General features: G+C 46.1%; 1 protein-coding gene and 1 long non-coding RNA gene across 4 annotated transcripts; one reads left to right on the top strand and one right to left on the bottom strand.

Annotated features, from left to right (window-relative positions):
• Positions 1-842: 842 nt before the first annotated feature.
• Positions 843-2,728, bottom strand: LOC113605369 (uncharacterized). Its single transcript, XR_003427181.1, has 3 exons — positions 2,636-2,728; positions 2,085-2,195; positions 843-1,268 (listed from the first exon to the last, which is right to left on the bottom strand). It is a non-coding gene; the product is annotated as an uncharacterized LOC113605369 (long non-coding RNA).
• On the top strand, positions 2,568-21,201 carry TBC1D20 (TBC1 domain family member 20). 3 transcript variants are annotated; one of them, XR_003427180.1, is made up of 9 exons: positions 2,568-2,801; positions 9,208-9,393; positions 12,754-12,834; positions 15,151-15,337; positions 15,518-15,619; positions 16,560-16,701; positions 17,531-17,718; positions 17,981-19,439; positions 20,320-21,201. XR_003427180.1 is itself a non-coding variant. In XM_027078665.1 (8 exons), the coding sequence occupies exons 1-8, from the start codon at positions 2,732-2,734 to the stop codon at positions 18,234-18,236; spliced, it is 1,212 nt and encodes a 403-aa protein (XP_026934466.1). In that variant the 5' UTR covers positions 2,568-2,731; the 3' UTR covers positions 18,237-20,281. The 3 variants fall into 3 exon arrangements, 1 of the variants encoding a protein (XP_026934466.1); XR_003427179.1 differs by having other exon boundaries at positions 20,311-21,201; XM_027078665.1 differs by lacking the exon at positions 20,320-21,201 and having other exon boundaries at positions 17,981-20,281.
• The last annotated feature ends 3,163 nt before the right edge of the window (positions 21,202-24,364 follow it).

The raw sequence follows: 24,364 nt of genomic DNA, 5'->3' as shown, positions 1-24,364 counted from the left end.
TGCGGCCCGCTTCCTAACAGGCCATGGACCAGTACCCGTCCGTGGCCCGAAGGTTGGGGACCCCTGTTCAAAGGACTTGATCGATTAGGTCCACCCAGGCCAATCTTTCTTTTGACTACAGGGTCAACTGATTTGAGACCTTCATTACCTCTGCAGAATCCTTTCATCTTTGCCGTATAACATCACTGGAATCATGAGACTGAGATCCTGTGATAGTCACGAGACCTGCCCACACTCAAGGGGAGGGAATTAATTAGGCACGTATACCATGGGGTGGGAATCTTAGGGACCATCTTAGAATCCTGCCTGCCAGAGTGACCTAAGATGCCCCTGTGCCCTGTACTCAATCATGAATCTCTTGGTTTCTGGGATTTTCCATGTTCTCCCAGATTTCTAGGTTGCCTCTGTCTGACCTCTTTTCACTTGGCTTTGCAATTGCCTGGTTACTTGTCTCTTCCCCTTTAGAAGTTGAGCAACTCAACATTTGTCACTCTACGGCCCACCTCATAGCCTAGCACTGGTTTGGGCCATAAACATTGTATGGATAAGTGGAGGTGATTCTTATTGGAGATAAGGATTAATCTAGATGACATCAAAGACCACATTCAATGCTAAAAAATTCGTTAATTCACCCTGCTGACTCCATCCAGTCCAAACTCTTTGAATATGGTTTAAGAGGTTCTGTCTAACTTGTCCCTGCACACTTCTCTGCCCTCACTAGTGTCAAAGTTCACTTTGTCTTTCATGCTGTGCTATAAGAACACTAAACCACTTGTAGTTTCTAGACTATGATTTGCTTTCTGTTAGCTTCAAGATGGTGCCTGTGCTATTTTCTCAGACTAGAATGCTCTTCCCTACATCAACTGACCTACATCAACTGACTACAAATGTTCAAAGGAACTTAATTGACTAAGTTTATTAATGGTACTGTTACCAACCCAAACTTGGGTCTGCTTGCCCATGCACAGTAAAGCCAATCTACTGACACCAAGTTGTGGTGAAAGAAAGTGCAGCATTTATTGCAGGGTGCCAAGCAAGGAATCCAGGCAGCTGGTGCTTAAAAGACAAATGCCCTGATGGGTTTCAGGGAAAGGTTTTTAAAGACAGGGTGAGGGAGGGGGGTTGTGCAGTGCTTGATCAGCTCATGGACATTCTTCTGATTGGTTGGTGGTGAGATGATCGGGAGTCAACATCATCAACCTTTTAGTTCCAACTGGTCTATGGACAGCATACAGTTAACTTCTTCCACCTCGTGGGGGTTTCAGTATCTGCAAAACATCTCAAAGGATATGGCTCAATATTATCTACAGCCCTTGAGGAGGAACTAAAGGGCCTTGACTTTGTTCAATGGCTAAACTATTATTATTTTGCCTCGTTTGACTGTTTTCCTTTCTTTCTGTATTTTTCTCACTTCTCAGATTAAATTTGTTTTTTGGAACTTGAGGAAGGCCTAGGAGGCTAAAGTTTTTCTACAGACAAGGGGCAGGCAGAGGACGTGGTTGGTGGGTTGGGGATGGTGGGGGAGTCTGTCCTGGGAAGGCCCCATAGGGTCCTGCTCAGTTACAGTACCAAAGTGATGGTTAAAATTTACTAGATTTATGAATGGAATTGTAAAATTTGTCAGTTGAAGGAAAAACAAGGTTTGGGGATTTCTAAATTTAATACATTGAGTATTAGTTTTAAAAATCAAATGAACTTCAGAGTAATTTCTGCTCATGAATGCTACCCAGAGGACATAAAAGAAGACTTAAAATGTGATGGTGGACCATGCAACCTGAATGAAACCAAGACGGGCCAGGAGTAATGGGTTCCATGTGCTAGACGCCTCAGAATAAAGAATTGTCATGGTAGGGGTCATCCAGCAACCAGAATCACGGGAGTTTCAGTGAGGGAGGCCTAGCACTGGAGATTTAAGAGATGGGGCAGTTTCTGGCCACAACGATAGGGGTGTGACCAAGGGAATGAGTGGCCTATTGAAGAGAAAGGACTGTCATTGGAGACGAGGCGGTCAACGACCTGATAAGACAGACGCTCCTTTTGGATGAATGGCCAGTTTTGTATAACTCAAAGGGAATACTGCTTACATAACCGTCTATGTGAACAGCGTCTTTGGCATTGTGCGGTGCACAATCTGCATAACCGTATGCGATGGTTCTGCTAAACCCTGAAGTCACCAAGTACGATGACAGGAGTACCTGTGGGGAATGAGACAGCAGGTAAAATTCTTGGTAAGCAAAAACAGAGTGAACAATTATGGAGTACTTACTATATGCTTGGTAGTGTTCTGAGCACTTCCCAAGAACTCTTGTGAGTTCAGTAGTTTTATTATCATCAGTATCATTTTACAGATAAGAAAAACAAAAGAAATGATAAAATCTGCTCCTGAACACATTTCTTCAAGAGTGCCACGCTCTGCAAATTCAGTTGCAACTAACTCTCCGAGGCGCGCTCCCCGCGCTCTTCCTCTCACCGCTTAGGGCGCCTGCGCGCGGGCCCGGGTGACCGCCGGCTGCCCCCGCCGCCGCCGCCGCCGCCGCCGCCGCCGCCCGCCCGGCGTAGCGGGGTCACGTGCTGGCACGGGGCGGAGCCCGCGCGGGGACGCCTGCGCGCCGCGGGCTGACCAAGCCGAGCTTACCCTGCGGAGCCGGCGCTGGATCCCGCGGCCGCTGCCTCGTCTTCTGTCGGCTCCGCCGCCAGCCGGGGCTCGGGCCCGGGCCCGGGCCCCCGGGACATGGCCGTCCGGAGTGCGCAGGATGATGGCCCCACCTCCAGCCGCTGGGACGGCGGCGCGGGGAAGGCAGGTACGGAAGCCGGCCGGGGCGCCGGGAAGCGGCCTGCGAGGACGGCCTGAGGGACAGGGGCGGCCTTAGGGTCAGGGGACAGCTGCCGGAGGAGGGGGCCGGGGGACCCGGGACGACCGCGCGAGGTGCGAGAGAGGAAAAGGCTGAAGACCCGGGTCACGTCTGAAGTGGAAGAGATCCTGGAATTGGGGGTTAGCGGATGCTGAGGGGACCGGAGGAACCCTGGCTGCAGACCCGCACCCCCAGTGGGAAGGACGGGGCGGGCGGGGGCCCCGCGTCCCACCTCGTCGCATCTGGAGAGGAGAATTGGGTCTCCCTGAGAACCGAGGCCAAGCCTCGCCCCCGACCGAGACTGTCCGGCCACGTCCGCAGGCTCCGGGGGCCGCCTCCCTAGTAGTGGTCAGGCCGGTTTCCCAAACTTCATTCATCGGTCGCAGTCTGGAGTGACGCGGTGACCGTGGACCACATATTTCTTTTAATTACCTCGAAATTCACTCTTTAAAGTGTACAGTTCAGTGGTTCTTAGTACATTTTTACAAGGTGGGGCAACCATCGCACTGTCTTAATTCCAGAGCATTTCTAATGCCAAAAAGAAAGGCCATCATTTCCCAGGCCCCATTCTCCACAGCTCCTGGCAAGTACCAATCTACTGTCTCATCCTGTGCCACCTATTTTAATGTTTAATTGTGTAAAAAACGAGTCTCTCTATTTTTTTATACTGTCTTATACTAATTTCCATGAAATCATGGTTTCGTTGTGCGCTGTTTTCAAATATCTTTTACATACAGTTAATAAATGGAGAAGACTAAGGTAACTTTCCCACTTTTCCATCTTCTGGTGGGTGGTGCCCATAATAGAACCAACCACATATTCAACCCACGTTTTGATGAAGCACCTGGTTCTTCACATTTTGTTTCTCTGGGTTCATTTTGTTATTGCCCTTTTCTCCTATTCTAATGCTGCATTTGGAAATGGAGCTCATTCCTCGTATTACTCCTCTAGGCCCTTTGGCCTTGTAACCCTTTGCTGATGTTTATATAACATCTGTCCTCATGGCATAATAGTCATTGCCTCAAGTGGTATGGGTCTTGTGACATGATGTAGTGCAGCTGTGCCTAGGTTGCGAGACTTTATCCTTGTTTCCTTGATTTTGCTTCTTTGGATAAGTGGGAGGAATTTAGAGATGAGAGGAGTTTGTTTTTCTGTTTTTCTTGTTTGTTTTTGTTTTGTTTTTAATCATAGGAGAATTGACAAAGTTACTAATACTATTAACTCTCTTTTGTAGAGGTTACGATTAGATTGGTTTACTGTCTAGAATATTTTTCTCCATTTTGGGGGTAGTCTTTCTTCATAATGTGCATGTCTTTATTTTTCAGGTAGTTAATGAATCTCTGATAATTTGGGTACTGTTTGTTGAAACTAATTAGTACCTCCAAAAACAGAGTTTCTTTTATTTTGTTTTTAATAGGAACCTTACTCAGAATAAGGTAAGGTTTTCCTCTCCCACTGTATTTCTCTGATACAGATATGAAGTTCAGGCATAAATTTTTTTTTCAAGCATAAATTTTTAAGTTAATTTCCAATGTCAACATCAGGAGTTCAAGGGTGGAGCAGGGGGTGTCTGTCTGGGAGGATCTCTTTCTGACTTGCTCTTTCATGGTTTTGATTAAGGCTAGCTCTGCCTTTTAAGTTTAACTTCTGTTTAAAGTCTGTAAAGCTTTCTTGACATGCAAACTTAAACCAAATAATCATTATGGAATTTTATTCTTGCACATAAGATTCATTTATTAAGCGTGTAGATCATTTACCCGATCTAAGTCACTGATGTGTATTTTGCTGGTATGGAAAAACTTTTAGAGGAAGCATAGCTAGTGCTCATTTTTAGCCATTGCCCTTTCCTGTGTATTAAGTTCCCCAAGCCAGATGCTTTTGAAGATACCTGTTGCTCTAAGGAAGGAGAAATCTCTACCTGAGTTCCGTAGCCAGAGTAGGGAGAGGTTTGAGACAATAACAGACTCAGCCATCTTTATCTGAGTTGTTAAGAACTACTGTTTCAGTGCTCCTTATTTAAATGATCGTTTTAATAGGGAGCAGGCCAAGTAGTACCAATGTCATTCCTTTTTCCTTTGTTGAATGAATTACTTTTCAGGCAGCAGGGATTTATTTATAGCAGCGTCTTATATTTTGCAGCCGGCTCTAGAATAGTCACTTCATTCTGTCGTGGTTACGAAAGCCAAGACCTTTATTATAAAGAAATTTGGAAGATAGCAGCTTTGGAATATATAATACATCTCCCTTATAAGGGGAGCAATTAAAAAATTGGAGAAGAAAGGATTCAAGGGGATTTGAAAATGTGGGCTTTTATCCCAAGCCCAAATATCGCATTCTCAAGTCCAGCAATGTGTCCTACCCCAAAATCCATATGTAAAATTTATCTTAAAATAGTTAGACATTAATTTTAACCTTTTTCCAAGCATCCCAAGAACAGCTCTGACTTTCCTCTTTCTGAGGTGAAGAGGATATGATGTGTAAATTAGTTGTGCATTTGAGACTCTGCAGAACCTCTTCTCCCTCATTGTGTAGTCTAGCAGTTGAATTCATCACTTTGTAATTTATACATCTCTAGCTCACTTGAGTTTGCTGTTTTCTCCTCTCTCTTTATGTCACAGTCAAAGCCTGTATGTACGTTAGGTGCAATGAAATATTTGTCTGTGGGTGTGGCACACGTAGGAGTGCCTTCTTCATCTGCCACTAACATTTAATTGCTAGAATACGGGATTGAGAAAGGCGATATTGGGGTCTGAACAGACAGCCACTAAAATCCACAATTGAGCAGCATTCTACTCTGGGAATCACCAATAGCTTTAGAAAAAGGTCAAAGTGCCTACAAATCTATGTAGAGTTTTCTGGTGTGGATATTCTTAACAGTAATATGGGGAAAATAATGCCATTTACTATAGGCCAGTTTTTCCAGAGGAACAGTAGCTAAGCTAAATTATTTGTTCTGTTCCGCTCGTATGTGTTGAGTTCCCACAGAGCATCAGAATCAAGATGATAGCAGTAAATTTTGAAATGCAGGATTTAAGTAGAATCCAAACAGAGTTTTTAGAGAAATAAGTATTGGAGCTGTGGTTTGGGTTCAGAATTAGTTAAAATTTTGGCATATTATTTACCAAAACCTACTGGAAATCCAGCTGATTGCAAACAGTTTTATTTCCTCCAAGATATAAACAGTGATTTTCCTTTTCCCCCAGATTGCTGAATAGCTTAAGTGGAAAGAGGGGTAGGGTGGATATATGTCTTGAAAAATTGAGGAAAATTTTCCATACTCTTAGAAAATAGGTTAACAAGGTTTCTAAATGTCAGCTGTCTTGGTAAATGTTTAGTATTACCATTTAAGTGTTCTTAATTTGTGATGTGTAGAAAGTACAAGAGCACTCTAAGTTAAAAAAATTTTTTAATATCTGATTTTTTTCTTTGTTGGAAATTAATTCAATTCCTGCACATATTTTGTCTCAGCCTATGTTGTTATATAAAGTCTTTTCTGTTTTCTGTGTCTCAGTGATCCCTCTTTGGGAACATAGAGCCTTCTCTTCCAAAGGATGGCCCTTTGACCCAAAGTAAAATCCCTCCCTGTCTTCCCCTTCAGTGGAGGATAAATCCAGTCCAGACTCTTCTATTAGCTGCATTTACTGCAGTCCTTCCAGCCTCTCTTCCTTTACCTAACACTTCAGCCACTTGGAATTTTTCTGTTTTCAGGGCATGATGTTTCTTTCATGTGACAAGGTCTTTGCACATACTCCCTGGAATGCTCTCCCTTCAGCACACTCTTCCATGTGCAAACTTTTCTTTAAGGAGGTACCACAATATATTCTTGGTGAAGCCTTTCCTGATTGCCTCAGAAGTAGTTATTCTTTCCTCTGGGTTTTCATGATTCTTCATGGTTCTGTTATATCATGTGTAATAATTATGTCGCTCCCTACTGTGAGCCTCTCAAGGGCTGGGAGAGAGTCATATTCATGTTTTTATCCCAGTATGGTGCTTACTACAAGTAGTTGCTCATTAAATGATCGACTGATAAATGAATGGATAGATCAATGGACAGATGGATGGCTGGTAAGACATGCCCAAGCCAAGAACTTGAAGCACTTTGTAAATAAACATTTGACTAGTTAGGTGCTGTGCTGACAGGAAATTGAGACTTGATTTTTCATGATTTCTAGGTAGAGTAACTATTTAATTTAGCATCCAACCTGGGACATTTTTGAGAGTGTGGATGGGAAGAAGAGTTTGCTATGAACAGTTATGCCAGGACTATAGGTGTAAACCAGAAATCTCTCAGACAAACTGGAACAGATGGTCCCCTACTAGGTCACCAAGGAAAATAACAGTCTAGCCAGGAGAACAGGTTTGCTGGGGTGAAAAAGCACCTGGTCCTGTCTGCACCTCCAATTGCACGTTAACTCCAAACCAGTTGGTGCCTCTGTTTATATGGTTTATGTCACAGTTCTCATAGATAGGTAACCAGGGCCATTAGTACCAACTTTCATTTGCGTTAATAATGTGCAGCTTTATCATGGAAACAATTTGTTTGTTTGTTTGTTTTTTGTTTTGTTATCATGGAAACAATTTGTAGACTGTTGCCTCAGAATAGAACAGTATTGAGGAAAGCCGCTTAGTGTCTGTTCTAAAACAGACATCTACCTTCTGATGTTAGTCCCTTCTAAAGCCTAACCTACTTCCACTGTTATTCCTCTCTAAAGCCTAACCTACCTTCCAGTGTTATCTTCCACTTTACATTAACTCCAGTGCCCTGTACCTAGTATATGCTACATAAATACTTATTATTTTTATTTTAAAAATTATTTGTTTATTTATTTTGGCTGCTCTGGGTCTTAGTTACAGCACACGGGATCTTCATTGCAGCATGCGGGATCTTTAGTTGAGGCATGCGGGCTCTTTTAGTTGTATCATGTGGGCTTCTTAGTTGTGGCATGAGGACTCTTCGTTGCAGCATGCGTGCAGGATCTAGTTCCCCGACCAGGGATTGAACCCCATCCCCCTGCATTGGGAGCATGGAGCCTTATCCACTGGACCACCAGGGAAGTCCCCATAAATATTTTTTAATGAGTTCATTTACTGTTAAATGAAAGGGCCTGTGCTTCTGTCTCCACGCCTTTTCAGCTCTCCTCCCAGCCTCTCAGAATCCTCCCCTTTCTTTTTAAATTGCACTCTTCAGTAATGCATTCTCAGATTAGCCTGACCCACAGCTGTCTGAACTCTTGGTGTCTGCACATACCTTTTTTGGGCAATTATAGTGCACTGCTTTGTGACATCTCTTTGGTGTTGTCTAGTTTAACTTTTCTTGTGTTTGCTGTTCCTAAAATCAGCCATTCTGGTGAAAACTCTGACAGCCTATTATTACCCCATTATTTTAGATAGAAACATTATAATTTGATGCACATTAACCACAAACTCTCGACCAGTCTCCTAAAAAAGTAATTTAAACACAGCAAAATGCCTGTGTATAAATAAGAGACTACCACATAAGGATATAAGATCCTTAAAACAGTACTTCCTGATCATCAGTAATTAATATGGTTCTTGAGAAACCGTTGCTTTGTATGCAGTATCATGCCTCTCTTACCACTAGCCACACTGGAGACCCAAGTATACCCTTTGACATTCTACTTTTGAAAATATCTCCATGTGATTCTGATGTTTTACCAGTTGTATTAGTGTGTAACCGGAGACTTTTTCCACGTGTGGTTTTGTTTAAAAAAGTAAAATTGAGGACTTCCCTGGTAGCGCAGTGGTTAAGAATTCCCCTGCCAATGCAGGGGACATGGGTTCGAGCCCTGGTCTGGGAAGATCCCGCATGCTGTGGAGCAACTAAGCCCGTATGCCACAACTACTGAGCCCATGTGCCACAACTACTGAAGCCCACGTGCCAGAGCCCATTCTCTGCAACAAGAGAAGCCACTGCAATGAGAAGCCCACACACCGCAATGAAGAGTAGCCCCCGTTCTCCACAACTAGAGAAAACCTGTGGGCAGCAACGAAGATCCAACGCAGCCAAAAATAAATAAATAAATTTATTTTAAAAAGAGAGAGAGAGATGTATGCTCTGTAAAGTTTAGCATTAAGAAAGCACAGTCATTCTATTAGGAAAAACTGTTAGATATATCTGAATGTACTGGGCATTTATTATAATTGTATGTCCTTTTTTGTTACTTATATGGCATATCTCCTTAGTGTTTTGTACACTATGTGCTAGTGAAATATCGGTAGATTGACTTCAAATATACCTACCTTACCTCAAACCAAGCAAGGAGATTGAGCCCTGAAGAGAAAATGTACAAATGCTGAATATGTGCCTAATGCCCTTTTCCCTTCTGTTTTGCAGACTTTAATGCCAAAAGGAAAAAGAAAGTGGCAGAGATCTACCAGGCTCTGAACAGTGATCCCACTGATGTGGCTGCCCTTAGACGTATGGCTATCAGTGAAGGAGGGCTCCTGACTGATGAGATCAGGCGGAAAGTGTGGCCCAAGCTCCTCAATGTCAACACCAATGATCCACCTCCTATATCAGGTAATTAGGGGTGAGGTGCTGTGAAGGGGAGCTTGTCTAGGAGGCAGGGAAAAAGAATGCCAGGGTCTTTGATTTTTATGCTCATTTCAAACCAAGAGTAGATGAGTAAACACCTAAAGCATTTTAGGATATGCTTGAGCCTACTCTGAAAATAAGACCAAACTGGTAAGTAGAATTTTAATAAAAAATGGAATGAGTTTTTATTAGGTAGGTAGGTAGCTAGCTATTACTGGCTAGTTAGGGGAGTTTATTAAAAATGTATATTCTGGGGCTTCCCTGGTGGCACAGTGGTTGAGAGTCCGCCTGCCGATGCAGGGGACACGGGTTCGGGCCCCGGTCCGGGAAGATCCCACATGCAGCGGAGCGGCTGGGCCCGTGAGCCATGGCCACTGAGCCCGCGCGTCAGGAGCCTGTGCTCTGCAACGGAAGAGGCCACAACAGTGAGAGGCCTGCATACAGCAAAAAAAAAAAAAAAAAAAAAAATGTATATTCTGGGAATTCCCTGGTGGTCCAGTGGTTAGGACTCCATGCTTTCACTGCCGAGGGCCCGGGTTCGATCCCTGGTCAGAGAACTAAGATCCCACAAGCTGCACGGCATGGCCAAGAAACAAACAAACAAAAATGTATATTCCAGTTTACATTCACTTAGAAGTGGGTTGTAGGAATATGTATTTTAACAAGAATCCCACCTAATTCTGACACACATGGACTGCATTTTGAGAAACGTGGGGCTATAGGAAGAGGTAATACCTCTACGGTCCTTATAAAAACAAAAAAACTTTTTATGAGGAATTACTAAGACCATTTTGAATTCTAAAATTCTGTAATTCTATGAAAAACTGTTACAGTTGGCCCCTCCAAGTCCAAGGATTCAACCAACCATGGATCAAATATATTCTGTAAAAAAAAAAAAAAAAAACCTCCAGAAATTTCCAAAAGCAAAACTTGAATTTGCTGTGCTCTCCAACTATTTACATAGCATTTACATTGTATTAGGTTTTTTTTTAAAATTTATTTATATTTAATTTATTTATTTTTGGCCACGTTGGTTCTTCGTTGCTCCGCACGGGCTTTCTCTAGTTGCTGCTAGCAGGGACTACTCTGCTATGGTGTGCATGCTTCTCATTGCAGTGGCTTCTCTTGTTGCGGAGAATGGGCTCTAGGCATGTGGGCTTCAGTAGTTGTGGTGCATGGGCTCAGTAGTTGTGGCTCGCGGGCTTTAGAGCACAGGCTCAGTAGTTGTGGCACACGGGCTTAGTTGCTCCATGGCATGTGGGATCTTCCTGGACCAGGGATCAAACCCATGTCCCCTGCATTGGTAGGCGGATTCTTAACCACTGTGCCACCAGGGAAGTCCTGTATTAGGTTTTATAAGTAATCTAGAGGTGATTTAAAATATACGGGAGTTGTAAAACAACTATACCCCAATTAAAAAAAAATAATAATTAATTAAAAAGTATATGGGAGGATGTGCATGGGTTATATGCAAATATTAGACCACTTAATACATGGGACTTGAGCATCTGTGGATTTTGGTATCCTTGGGGGTCCTGGAGCCAATCCGCCTTGAATACTGAGGGGCAACTGTACTTATTTGCAAGGCCCGTGTAGTAAAAAAAAAAAAAAACTTCCGCAGAATACAAAAGAAAGTACAGCAAAACAGTGAATCCACTTTGTCATTTATTCACTCCACAAAAATTTATTGCTTTCCTGCTATGTTTGGCAAAAGTCCAGGTGCTGGGGATTCTTTCATTCATTTGGCAGGTACTATTTGTGCTCCTAATGTGAGCCAGGTACTAGAGATGATTAAAACAGCCTCTGCTGAAAAAAGTTCACAGTGTTGTGGTACAGCCGAGTAGATGGTATTTTTGTTTTATTTTTTAGTATACCTATTTATTTTATGGGTTTTTAAATTTTATTTATTTATTTATGGCTGCGTCGAGTCTTAGTTGCGGCACGCAGGATCTTTTGTTGCAGCGCTGGTTTCTTCTTCATTGCATCACACAGGCTCTGTTTCAGCATGCAGCCTTCTCTCTAGTTGTGGCGTACAGGTTTTCTCATTCTGGTTGTGGTACGTGGGCTCCAGAGGGTGAGGGCTCTAGTTTGCGGCACTCAGGCTCCCTAGTTGAGGCACGCGGGCTTGGTAGTTGTAGTGTGTGGGCTTAGTTGCCCCACAGCATGTGGGATCTTAGCTCCCCGACCAGGGATCAAACCCACATCCCCTGCACTGGAAGGTGGATTCTTTAACACTGGACCATCAGGGAAGTCCCTGAGTAGATGTTTTTTTGTTTTGTTTTTGCGGTATGCGGGCCTCTCACTGTTGTGGTCTCTCCCGTTGTGGAGCACAGGCTTCAGACACGCAGGCTCAGTGGCCATGGCTCACGGGCCCAGCTGCTCCGTGGCATGTGGGATCCTCCCGGACCAGGGCACGAACCCGTGTCCCCTGCATCGGCAGGCGGACTCTCAACCACTGCGCCACCAGGGAAGCCTCCTGAGTAGATGTTTTAAGTTGCCCCTTGTTATTATCTTTGGAACCGGGCTGCCTCAGAGCAGTGATCTTTTTGTTGGAAGGAAAAGGCATTGCTGTATTCACACTCTAAATCCTGAGATGGTGTTCCATCAGATTCCAGATTTCCCATATCTTTATAAGATGAAGTCTGTGTATGCGGAAGTATTGTACAGGCTCCTCTAGTAAGTTTTGATTTCGGTTATGAAGGAAATGTACACTTTTATATATATAACAGCTAGAGACTGCCTCCTTACTTTCAGTTGGGCTTAACAACTGAACACAAGTACTGTCTCCTGCTTGCAGTGTCTTAGTTTTAGAATTGCAGGGTCAAGAGAGGTTAGGTTCTTTTTTATGTGAGTTTATCTTAATACTCCTTTCTGAACAGCTCAGTGTTCCCTAGACTTTACAGATGTTAGAGTTTTTCCAGTGGTCTGTGGTTTCCACAATCATGATCTTATTTGATCCTTACAGTAATCTGAGAGGTACACACGGAAGGGAGTAATCCCCATTGTACAGATGTGGGCTTTGAAATTCAGAGCAACTCCCGGTGACACACAGTAGCAGCCTGCATGCAACTCCTGGCCTCCTGACTTCTCCTCTGCTGCTCTTTGCACCCTGTAGCCTCCTGGATAATCTGTGTTCCCTCCTCTTATGGTCATCATGACTTGCGGGAAACAGCGTGTTTGGAACTAAACCAGGGATTCCTCTCCAAATGTTGTATCTTGAGTCATGTCCCCTTCAAGAAAAGCCCGAGTATGTCTTTCAGGCCTTTTATGTCATGCCAGGATGTTTTGCTCCTGATGTGGCTTCCCAGACGTTCTTGCAATAACATGTTCTTTTTCCTTCAATAGGGAACGACCTACGACAGATGAGCAAGGACTACCAACAAGTGCTCCTGGATGTCAGGCGGTCTTTACGGAGGTTCCCTCCTGGTGAGACGCGCTCTCGGTCTTCCTGGGTCGGGGGTGGCGGGGTGGCTTCTGTCCCAGTTGCACTTACTTTCTTGTGTTGGTGCTTGCTTGTCCCAGGAAGCTTCCATCCCAGCACAGAGCGTGACCGCATGCAGGACCCTACCTCCTCAGGGACCCATTGTGCTCCTCATCTGCCGCGTCATTCTTTCACTGTCTCAGTCAGTTCAGAACCGCACTGTGAAGGCCTGAGCCTAAAATAATGTCTTTTGGCCTAGAGGTGGTAGATGAGAGAAGAGGGTTTTTCCCCCTTCAGAGCCTTAGAGGAGACTTTATAGGGATTGCTAGAGCCATCGGTCTGGCTTTAAAGAGCCGATTGGTTTGGAAGTGGTCACTATAACAAGAACTATTAATATCTTCATTTATACATAGCGGTATCTTGCATATACGTATATTGGGGCCCTTGGACTGGAAGGAAGGCCAATCACTACATGTTTAAAGAGTCTGTTCCTAAAATTGTCTTCCCATTCCCAGGAATAATGAGAAGAATAACCATTGTCTCCAGTTTCACCATGAAGGAAACTGGCCAGCAAACCTCATCTATTTCTCTTCCTTTGGCAACTCCACCTTAGGTCCATGAAGAGAGGAGAATTGCTGGAGGGAACAAGAACCTCTAAACCCATTTTCTCACTCTTTAGAACCCATGCTCTGGCATTGGATTTTGTCTGTTAAAGGGCCTCTTTCCTGCTTGCACCCTTGGTTCCTGGAAAGGCTCTTTTCCTATCCTGCTGGTCTTGAGGAGACCACATAGACAGATGCATTCCATATTTTTCCCTAGGTAACCTGTTTTTCCTCTGAGCCCTTTATTCCTCTTCCACTTATGTGACATCAGTCTATGATATTATTCTTGTAGGCTGAACTTTCCATGTGGTTTCATATTTTTTTACATTCACGTTCTTCTGAGCTTAGCTGACCTCTTTTATACTGAAAATTCAAATAAGGTTTACTTTTTTTCTCTCGCTACTTTCATTACTTTACCTATCCATAGTAGTTGGTTTACTCCATGTTCTTTTTTATCTTTTAGAGTGTGCCTTTTTGAGAAGGGGTAGGTAGAAACGGGCAAGAGATGAGCTTCACTCTCACCTAAAAACCTTTGTTCGGTTTAGTCTGGGCTCTTGTATTAGCTGTTTTCTCTCGTAAGATCTGTTTTTGACTGGAAAACCTAATGGTGTAGGAAAGCTGTGCTGTGTGCCGTTCTTCTAAAACAGGTCATGAGGCCAAGGGTTGGCATTTTTATACTAAAAGCCAGATGAGCCGAGGAGCCACACTGACCGCTGCCAGAACTAGGCGCGCGCGCCAGAAGGTCTCCCGAGACAGCCTTTTCTGTTTCCAGCTGTGTCTTTGGATCAAGGACATCAGTACTTCCTGTGATATTTAGTTTGTTTCTGAGGGCAACATGCATCTCTTACATTTTTTGTTTTTATATAATTTCATACCTACAGAAAAGTTGCAAAAGTAGGACAAGGAATTCCCCAGGTGGCTTTTACACAGATTTTCTTACATGTCAACCTTTTACTATATTTACCTTAGTATTGCTTTCTCTCTCTCCTTTGTGGTACATACACGCAAATTTTTTTCTGAACTATTAAGAATAAATTACACACATGGTGCCCCTTTATCCCTAAATATTTCAGGGTATATTTTTTTAAAACACGGCTCTTATTACATAATCACACTTAAAATCAGTATCACATTGACAGTATTTACTGCTAATACAGATTTTATTCAGATTTCACCATTTATTCCAATAATGTTCTTTATAGGAAAAGGAGATACAAATTCATGCATTTTCCATTCAGTCTTCATATCTCTTTAGCTTCCTTTATTCTGGAATAGTCCCTTTGTATTTTATGACAGGCCAGTTATTTTATAAAATCTCTCTCAGTTTCGGTTTATCTGGTGTTTCCTCCTTTTAAGGTTCAGGTGATGAACTCTTGGTAGGAATTCCACCAAAGTGGTGCTGAGTTTTCCCTGCAGCACATCGGGAGGCACGTGCTGTCCACTAGTCACACTGTTGGTAGCATGACCTGTGGTGACCCGGGTTTTAAGATGGTGTTGGTTGGGTTCCCCCACTGTAAGGTAGCCAGTCTGTGGCTCTTTCCTACATGTCAGGCAGTATCAACAGTGTGTGTATCTTGAATGTGTTGCCAGATTGTTGTAATTAATTTTCTTTTATTAAACCCTTTCTCTGCTAATCCACTGCTGACCGTCTTCCTAACCTCTGTGTTACTAGGCTGCTTGCCATGTTCAAGTGCATCTCCCCTGCCCTCCCCTCCCCAGGCATGCCAGAAGAACAGAGAGAAGGGCTCCAGGAAGAACTGATCGACATCATCCTCCTCATCTTGGAGCGCAACCCTCAGCTGCACTACTACCAGGGCTACCACGACATCGTGGTCACATTTTTGCTGGTGGTAGGCGAGAAGCTGGCAACATCCCTGGTAGAAAAATTGTCTACCCATCACCTCAGGTACCAGCACAAAGCAGCATAAGAGGATGGGTATCACTCCTCAAGTCCCCCTGGGGATAACTCCTCAGCCCATTTCCTAGTCAGTGTTTTCAGTGGTTTGAACCCCACTCCACCTTACTGCCCCCAAACCCTGATCCCAGTATTTGGTCTGACCAAGCTCATTGAATTGTCTCCTTCTAGGGATTTCATGGATCCAACAATGGACAACACCAAGCATATATTAAACTATCTGATGCCCATCATTGACCAGGTGAATCCAGACCTCCATGACTTCATGCAGAGGTATATATGTGTCTACATTTATGTGTGTACGTACACACACACCCCTCTTCAGCTTTCTCCTAGCCTTTGTTTATTCTTCACAAGTGTAGCTCAGTTGCATCATCATCTTATGTCGATTAGTGTTACGTTCTTCCGAGTTGTCCTTTCCAGTCATCAGCAGTCTGGATAATTCAGTTCTGTGCACAGTCTTGGAACACTCTTTGGGTGCTGTGCCTCTTGGGGGGATAGAAGAGAGGTCACAGCCCATGCCCTTGAGGAGCTTACCTCTAGTGGAGGGAGGTGGACAAGGTAAGTACGCCAAGGTAGACTTTGAGGTTACTGCTGCAACAGAAGTACAGAGTTCTGTAGGATCCAGAGGCGAGAAAGGCAAGGCCATCTGTGGGTTGCTTTATTCACCATATACCAAGGAGAAGAAATACACTTTGCAGTTCTCATGTTATTTTTCTCTTCTGTTTAGTTGGAAATGTGTCCTTGGCCAATGCCTGCCTCTCTTTAAAAAAGAAAAAAAAAAGGCTGTGTCTTAAGGTGTTTCAGTCACCTCATGTTAACTGTAAAATTAATACAGTTGTGTTTTCAAGCCTGAGAATATGTGCCTGTGCCCCCCCAAAGGATGGACTTTCTCAGAAGGAAAATGGTGGTGTAGTTCTCTGAAAACAGCTAATTCTTGTTGCTTTAGTTGACGTTTGTTGGCCATTAGGAGAGCACCCAGGGAGATAAGGCCACCAGGACCCTATTGTGGTATTAGTGTCATGATGTTGGGTATATTGTAAGGACTTTCTGTGTTGTGAGGAGAAGATGCTGAATTTGTAGGTGGCTGAATTTTCCAAAAAGCATGTTTCTCAAATGCTTTCTTCACACAGCACTGAGGACAAAGAAGGCCCAGGGAGGGGGAAGGGATGACTCAGCAGGGAACCTAACATCTGGACTTCCTTGCTCCTAGTGCCGAGGTGGGGACCATCTTTGCGCTCAGCTGGCTCATCACCTGGTTTGGGCACGTCCTGTCTGACTTCAGGCACGTCGTGCGGTTATACGACTTCTTCCTGGCCTGCCACCCACTGATGCCCATTTACTTTGCAGCTGTGGTAGGTATAGACCATGAGCCAGCAGCTTGGTGTGCATCCTCAAATCCAGCGTGATCACGTTCCCTAAAGGGAAACCTGGTGATTATGGAAAGATGCCAAAGACAGCACTTCCCCAGGCTGGCGTCTCTGGACACTGTTCTGTGGAATGTTAATGGGAGAGTCATGGGAGAAAAAAATGTTCTGTGTAACAGTAAGTTTGGGAACTGCTAGTTAAACAGAATTGTTAGATTTGTTTACTGCTTGATTCTTCCGAACCTTTAAAATGCTCGTGTGCATTGTGAATTATCAGGGTTTCTGTTGACAACTCCTGGAGCTCGTACAACCCCAACTCCGGGTTTAAGAAAAGCAGAAGTGTGGCATTATGATAGAAAGTTGAGATGGCTTTTAGTCGGGGTTGAGGGGCCCCAGTTATCAGAGGGGCCTGAACCATCCGGCGTGAGGGTGGAGGTGGGCACTCACAGCACTCTTCATTGTCCTTTAAAGAGAGCAAGACCATTCTTTCTGCTGTTTTGAACCATTTCTTCTGTGCTGGAGCTAGGAATCTCCAGTAATCCTTCTTCTTTCCTTCCTCCTAAAAGAACCTCCTTCATTTAATTGGTCAGCCTTTCACGTCATGGGGTGGAAGTTTGCCTCAGCAGGAAGGGTTTGCCCAGTGGGAAAAGTGCTCAGATGTGTACATCATTATTTCCTAGATGAATACAAGAATTTGCTGAACCTTTGGGGTGAGCCCTGTTTGGTACCAATTGAAATTCACCTCTAAGGAGAATGGAATGAAGTGGCCAAGGCCCTGTATGTTCTGGTCTCTGATGCAAGGCCTTGCTCCCCACAGATCGTGTTGTATCGAGAGCAGGAAGTCCTGGATTGTGACTGCGACATGGCCTCAGTCCACCACCTGTTGTCCCAGATCCCTCAGGACCTGCCCTATGAGACACTGATCAGTAGAGCAGGAGACCTCTTTGTTCAGTTCCCCCCGTCCGAACTTGCTCGGGAGGCAGCTGCCCAACAGCAAGCTGAGAAGTGAGTGGGGCCACGGCACCGGTTGAACAGGGGTGTTCATTAGTGAGCAGAAATGATGGAAGACTGTGTCTGGTGGGGACGGGGCTGGGAGTGGTGTTTCCAGAGACCTATGCTTATGCTAGTGGAATCCCCACTTGAGACTTCATGGGTCTTTATAAGAAGAATTTTCTGAGCAATGGATGTCTCTGCCCTCAGCCTATTTAATCTAGTTTTTTCCCTCCTTCTCTCATCCCATTCCCTTCTGTCTCCTTCTCCTCTGCAGAACGGCAGCCTCTACCTTCAAAGACTTTGAGCTGGCATCAGCCCAGCAGAGGCCTGACATGGTACTTCGGCAGCGGTTTCGGGGACTTCTGCGGCCTGAGGAGCGAACAAAAGATGTCCTGACCAAACCAAGGACCAACCGCTTTGTGAAGCTGGCAGTGATGGGACTGACGGTGGCACTTGGAGCAGCCGCTCTGGCTGTGGTGAAAAGTGCCCTGGAGTGGGCCCCAAAGTTTCAGCTGCAGCTGTTTCCCTAAATGCCTGAGAAGACACTTCCTCTTACATGACATCAAGGTCTCACCCTTCCATGGACAGATTGGGAGGGGGTGGAATTTCCTTTATTAAAAGGGTTTCTGTCAAGGGTTTTCTATTTCTGCACCCTTCCCCCCGTCCGTGGATGCCTTTGCCTCAGAGGCCGGTAGCAGAGCCTGCGTGACGCTGGGCACTCGGATCCTGAGCACAGAACTCTTTCTGCCTCACAGTGGGCTTCTGAGTGGGCTCTCTGCTGCCCCCTCTTGTGTTGAGGGAAGTGGGTTTCTGCAGCTCCCGGCTGCCTTAGGAACCCGCTGGGCCTGGTCACTGGGGAGCATCTTGGCTGCTCGTAGTAAGCTGGACCACTGAATGCCCTCCTGGCAGCTCCTCCCGTTCTGACTGCTTCAGCCAGACAAAGAAGGACGAAGCTGCTGCTAAAGAAGTCAGACCTTGGAATGAAGGCGAAGGGGCAGAGAAGGCCAGCCTGGGAGCAAGATTGGCCCCCTTTTAAGAACAGCTCCATTAGCTGGTCAGAAATCTAAGAGACACATGTGAACTAGGTTACTAGGTAAATCCTACCTATTTTCAGGCTAGAAATCACTTGGGCATTTCCAGTCAAACAGGAAGGAATGTTACATTTTAGGGCGCAGACATAGGCTGGTTTTTGCCTGCCTTTTTTTTTTTTTTTTCTCCTTATTCTCTTCCACAAGCCACATGACAATGCATATAAAAGACACTTTTACTACTATTTTTAGAATTACATACACCCAACATGTAAAGTACCCTCACTTTTAAAGTAATAGTTCCTTCATGGAAAAAAAAAATCGTTCTCGTCAGAAGGATAAGCTTCTAAAACCCTGCAGTTTCCTTTCTACTCAATTATTTAACATTTCACTTTAGTCAGAGTTGCTATTTGTAAGCAGCCCCACACTTCCGTAGTGCCCTCTTCTTCTCCAGCTCCCCTTCCTTCCCTCCTGTTTTCCTCCAGTCACCCTTCTACTCCCAAATAGGCATCCACTCACAACCTTGGCTTTGTTTTTTGGGTTTAACTTATCTCCTCAGCTGCTGGTCTCTCCTTCCTGGTAGGAAATGTCACTGGGAACTCGTCCGCACCCAGAAGGGGACAAGCTGCATCCTGAAGCGTGTGGCGGGAGCCTGGGACAGCCAGCTCGAGGCTTCCTAAGGACTCTCCAGGTCTCAAGAACAAGGTGGATATTCACTTCCTCTGGTACAGCTTTTCCTATAAGCGAAGCCAGGTTTGTTTTAGATTAACTGTGGCTTGAAAAAAAGTGCCTTTTGCTGCTCTGAAGAACTGGGGTGTATAGTGTGAAGCAGCCGTGTATTTTTATTTTCCTGGTCTGTTGCAGGCACTGTTCTCTCTTGGCAGGTGTTTTCTTAGAGTAAACATGCCAGAAGCACTCCACCCCACCCCACCCAGCCCTCCACGTCCTCCCCGTATGCCCACGGTGTGCAGAGCGGTTAGGAGAGGCATCTGTCCACACTGAGTTCACTAAGCACTTTACAACCAAAACAAGCTCGAAGTGGCAGGTCATTCTCATAGCAGGAGTCCCACCTGGGGTTAGCGTGATGTGGATGGATGAGTCTAGAAAGTGGTAGATTTATCAAGACAAAGGAAAGTCTTCCAGGATCCAGATGACGTGACAGAAGTTCCCAGTCTTCTCCCGCAACAAATTTGTCCTCTTGTCATCTTTCCAAATGGGCAGCATCGGCCCCTCCTGCCACAGGCCCTTGGACCTGTCTGTAAATACTGAAGGAATTGATGGGGAAGAGGAAGGGAGGTGCATGTGATCAGGGTCCCAAGGCCATGGCTTTTTGGATCCCAGGAAGCAGGTGGCATTGACTTTTGTTGTGGCCTAGGAAGGAGGAAGTTCATTTGTTTTATAGCTTTTCTGACATCAGGATTATCCCCTGCCAATGAGAAGAAAGCATTATCTTTTTACCTTCAAGTGGTTTACTATTCTGTAAGGAATATGTGTAAATATTTTGTACAGAGCCCTGTATGAAATAAACAGCCATATGTGGCTACTAATCGCTTCTGTCATTCTTTCCTTGTTGGAGTGGCTTTAGCTTTAGACATCTGGCCTTGATGCTCCCTCCCTTCCACCCCTGACCTGGAGATGTGCTGTATCTGTGGACTCCTGGTTGGCCTTGACTTGCCCGGAGAGCTTGGACAGTACCTGCAGTCCTGTTTCTGTTTTTCCCGAGGCAAGAACCCACGTTGCCTGGGTCCACTGTTTCCTTGGCCCAGAGGGGAGACGTAAGGGGGCTGAAGGCTGAGCAGGCATCACTCAGCTCCCCGACCGTGTCCCATCACCGTAGGCCAGCTGCCCATGCTGTCCTTTGATTTGACTTGTGGAGGACACAGGGCTGGCCAGGACACCGCCCTGCCTCTGGGACCTCACCAGAGAACTGCATTGAAGGAGCAATTGGTTTTCAGTGGCAGTTTCATAGTTGATTGAATGTAAAGAGAATTTTGATAAATAGAAAACTGAAGGAAGGGTATGTGTGGTGAAATAAATATTTGGGTTTTGTCCCCACTTCCCCTGAAACCCTTAGAATTTTCTGAGTGATAGGAGTGTCTTTTGTTCATAATGATTTCCTTTTGATCCCACCTGAGTTTATGCTAATGAAGTGACTTAAGGTGGGACCCCTGGATGGCACAGGTCACCGGAAAGACCAAGTGATTAGAGCGTGAGAACTTTGAGCCCCACCACTGACCTCCTGGGAGGGGAGGGGAGGCTGGACATTGAGCACTGCAAAAACTCCTGATTCAGAGATCGGGAGAGCCGCTGGGTTGGCACACACGTCAAGGTGCTGGGAGGGTGGCATGGCCCGAGAGGGCTTGGGAACACTGCACCCTCTTCCCCCCCGTTCCTTGCCCTATTCATCTCTTTTATTTGGCTGTTCCTGAGTTGTGTCCTTTATAATAAATCAGTACATGTAAGTAAAGTGTTCTCTTGAGTTCTGTCAGTACTTATAGCAAATTACTGAAACTGAGAGGGTTTTGTAGAAACCACTGAACTTGTAGTTGGCCAGGCAGAAGTGTGAGTAGTCTGGGCACCGCATTTGCAGCTGGGTCTGAAGTGGGACAGTCTTGTGGGACTGAGCCCTTTAACTTGTGGCATCAGATGCTAATTCCAGGTAGTTAGTGTCAGAACTGAATTGAATTGTTGGACACTCAGTTGGTGTTGGAAATCAGAGAAGTGGTGTCAGAAAATACTGCACAACACGCAAGGCTGAGGGGAAATTAGTGTAAAAATAATAGCTGAAGGGCTTCCCTGGTGGCGCAGTGGTTGGGGGTCTGCCTGCTGATGCAGGGGACACGGGTTCGTGCCCTGGTCTGGGAGGATCCCGTGTGCTGCAGAGCGGCTGGGCCCGTGAGCCATGGCCGCTGAGCCTGCGCGTCCAGAGCCTGTGCTCCGCAACGGAAGAGGCCACAACAGCGAGAGGCCCGCGTACCTCAAAAAAAAAAAAAAAAAAAAAAGCTGAATAACAAGTGTGGGTGTTTTGTAGAAAGATGGAGTGGGCAATGGCAATGGAAGGGTACTTGGGGGTCAGGCCAGGGAGAGCTTTGAGCTCTGTGGAAGGGAGTTGGGACTCTGTAGGCAATTTGGGGGATGAGGATGGGCCATGACCAAAACTGGGTTTGGAGAGAGTTCCTGGTGACATGATGGCAAGTGTGTTCCTTCCTGGTTATATGAGCTTCTTCAAGTCACTACATCTCTAGAACTCACTGTCAATGACAGTAAAATAGGGATGGTCCCATCCCACATGGACGCTTTAATGAACTGATGTTTGTGAAAATGCTTTACAAACTGAAGTTGTGCAAGTGTTTTGATTCCATTTCAGGGAACATTAATGGATCAATAAATGCCTTAAGCCAGCCCTGCACTTGGGCCCGGGGAGCTCATCCCCGGATTAAGTGGTGACTGAAAGGAAGAATAGGCCAGAGGCTTTTGCCAAATCCAACTGAAAGATGATGGGGCCTGAGGCTCAGCCTGCTTGCTTTCTTCCTTTTGCTGCTGGTAACTCCCTGCTGCCTTTTCCTCACAAAGGCCCTTTACTTGCTAGTTGTCTTTTCTGCAGATTTACATTTGGTTGGAATTTGCCAAGCAGCTTTTTTTTTTTTTTTTTTTTTTTTTTGCGGTACGCGGGCCTCTCACTGTTGTGGCCTCTCCTGCAGCGGAACACAGGCTCCGGACGCGCAGGCTTAGTGGCCATGGCTCACGGGCCCAGCCACTCCGCGGCATGTGGGATCCTCCCGGACCGGGGCACAAACCCGTGTCCCCTGCATCGGCAGGCGGACTCTCAAGCACTGCGCCACCAGGGAAGCCCTGCCGAGCAGCTTTTGTGAGCTGGCAAGGCTGTGGGCTTGCCTCCAGCTTCCTGCTTTTTAAGTGAGTGGCTTTCACGGCAGCCCCGGACACTAGAAGACACATGTTACTCTGGCATGGGCTGTGGGGCCCATCCACCACTTCCTGCCCACATTAGCAGCTGCTCTTTATCTGAGCAACGTGCTTCCCCTTGCCTTCCCCATCCCTGGAGAAAAAGATTGTGTCACACAAGCACATTTGGGACCTCCGGCTGCTTCCTCAGGTAGATGGTCTGAGTCCAGAGCCTGTGGGGTTTGGTTTCAAGTCCGCCCTGGAGAGTTGGTGCTGGGGCCCAGTTTGGGGTGACCCCTTGGGAGGGGGAGGCACCTCCACTTGACCCTGCAGTAGGGAGCACTTGTGAGCCTGCCCATCTTAGATCCTTCACCCACTGGCATGTGAAGTATGGCGCTGAAGGTTAGAACCCCGGGACAGCCCTGCGCCCCTCCATTTGCCCTCCTGACCCATTTGGCTGCAGCAGACATAAACTCGATGCCCGCCTTGGTGTAGATGGAGTGGGCCAAGTGAAAGACACACGCAGCCCATGTGGTCCCCCCCCCTCTGCCAGCCTCAGTTGATACAGCCATGGGTAAAGAAATGTCTCATTAACACTTCTTAGTACTCATGGGAGAAAGAATGGTGCAAGGGCACAGGAAAGGCCGTGTGAGGAGAGCTGGGTGTGACGAGGACTGTGGTGAACTAGATCAGGAACATCACGTGACCCTGGACCTGCCATGTGGAAATGAGAAGCCAGGATTACCAAGCTTCGACTTTTGCAAGAGAACTTGGGCATCTAGATTTTAATGTAGCATCTCCAATTTAAAAATACAACCAATTCAAATTTCTAAAACAATACTGTGGCTTGCTGGTTTATACCTGTGCACCAAAAGAATGGTCTGCTTTCTTCCCCTACAGGCCCTGGCAGGAGAGGGAGGAGGGAGGAGCCGGTGAGAGCAAGCGGTTAGCCCTGACCTGGGCCCCGTGCTCTCCTGCATCACAGCTCTGGCAGCTCTGCTCAGCTTGCCGTTTCCTCCAGTCGTGGCTCTGCCTGACTTTCCTGCTCCCGGGGCGGGGGTGCCCCTCATCAGCCAATGCAGAGCAGGAAGGCACTCACGTTCTCTCACCTCTCTGCTCACAGAGCCTGGGGTCAACTCTTGAGCCTTGGCACCCAACGACAGGGTGCCTTTCCAGGGTCTAGAATAAGCCCTTTCCGCCCCGCCCCAATGACATGCCCCAGCTCCTGGAACCTGGAGTCCACACCTTGAGTCGCAGAGACGCCCTCCGCCTGTTGTAATGATGGTCCACATCCCGGCTCAGACAGTGTGCTGGCCTTCAAAGTGGGGGGTGGGAGGGGTGTTGGAGGGGTCAGAGGATGAGGTAAAAACAGAATGGATGCCCAGAACCGTGTTTTATTAATCTCTGACCAGCGGAGTGGGCATAGTAAACAGCACTGGACCAATACTGTGCCATCTTGTCTGAGATGTTAAAAATTAGGATCACAATCTCACCCGCAACTGCAGGTTCACCTCTTCCTGAAATCTCTCTTCTCCAACACTGGGTGCCCACTGAGAGGTCAGAAGTTTGCAGCAAGAATTTCCTGCCAGCCTGTAGCTGCTGCCTCGGCCCCTCCCTCCCTCCCCCTGAAGCCCACGCTGACCTGCAGACCCCGCCTTGTGGACTCTCAACACTGCAAGCTGCCTGTCCAGGCCAACGCTGACCCAGAGCATCCTGCCCCTCGAGTG

Source organism: Aethalodelphis obliquidens, unplaced genomic scaffold (genome assembly GCF_003676395.1).
Source record: "Aethalodelphis obliquidens isolate GAN/ISIS:26980383/991018 unplaced genomic scaffold, ASM367639v1 scaffold42, whole genome shotgun sequence".
NCBI lineage: Eukaryota > Metazoa > Chordata > Mammalia > Artiodactyla > Delphinidae > Aethalodelphis > Aethalodelphis obliquidens.
The sequence above is the reverse complement of the archived record's forward strand: the minus strand, read 5'-3'. Positions and strand labels throughout refer to the sequence as shown.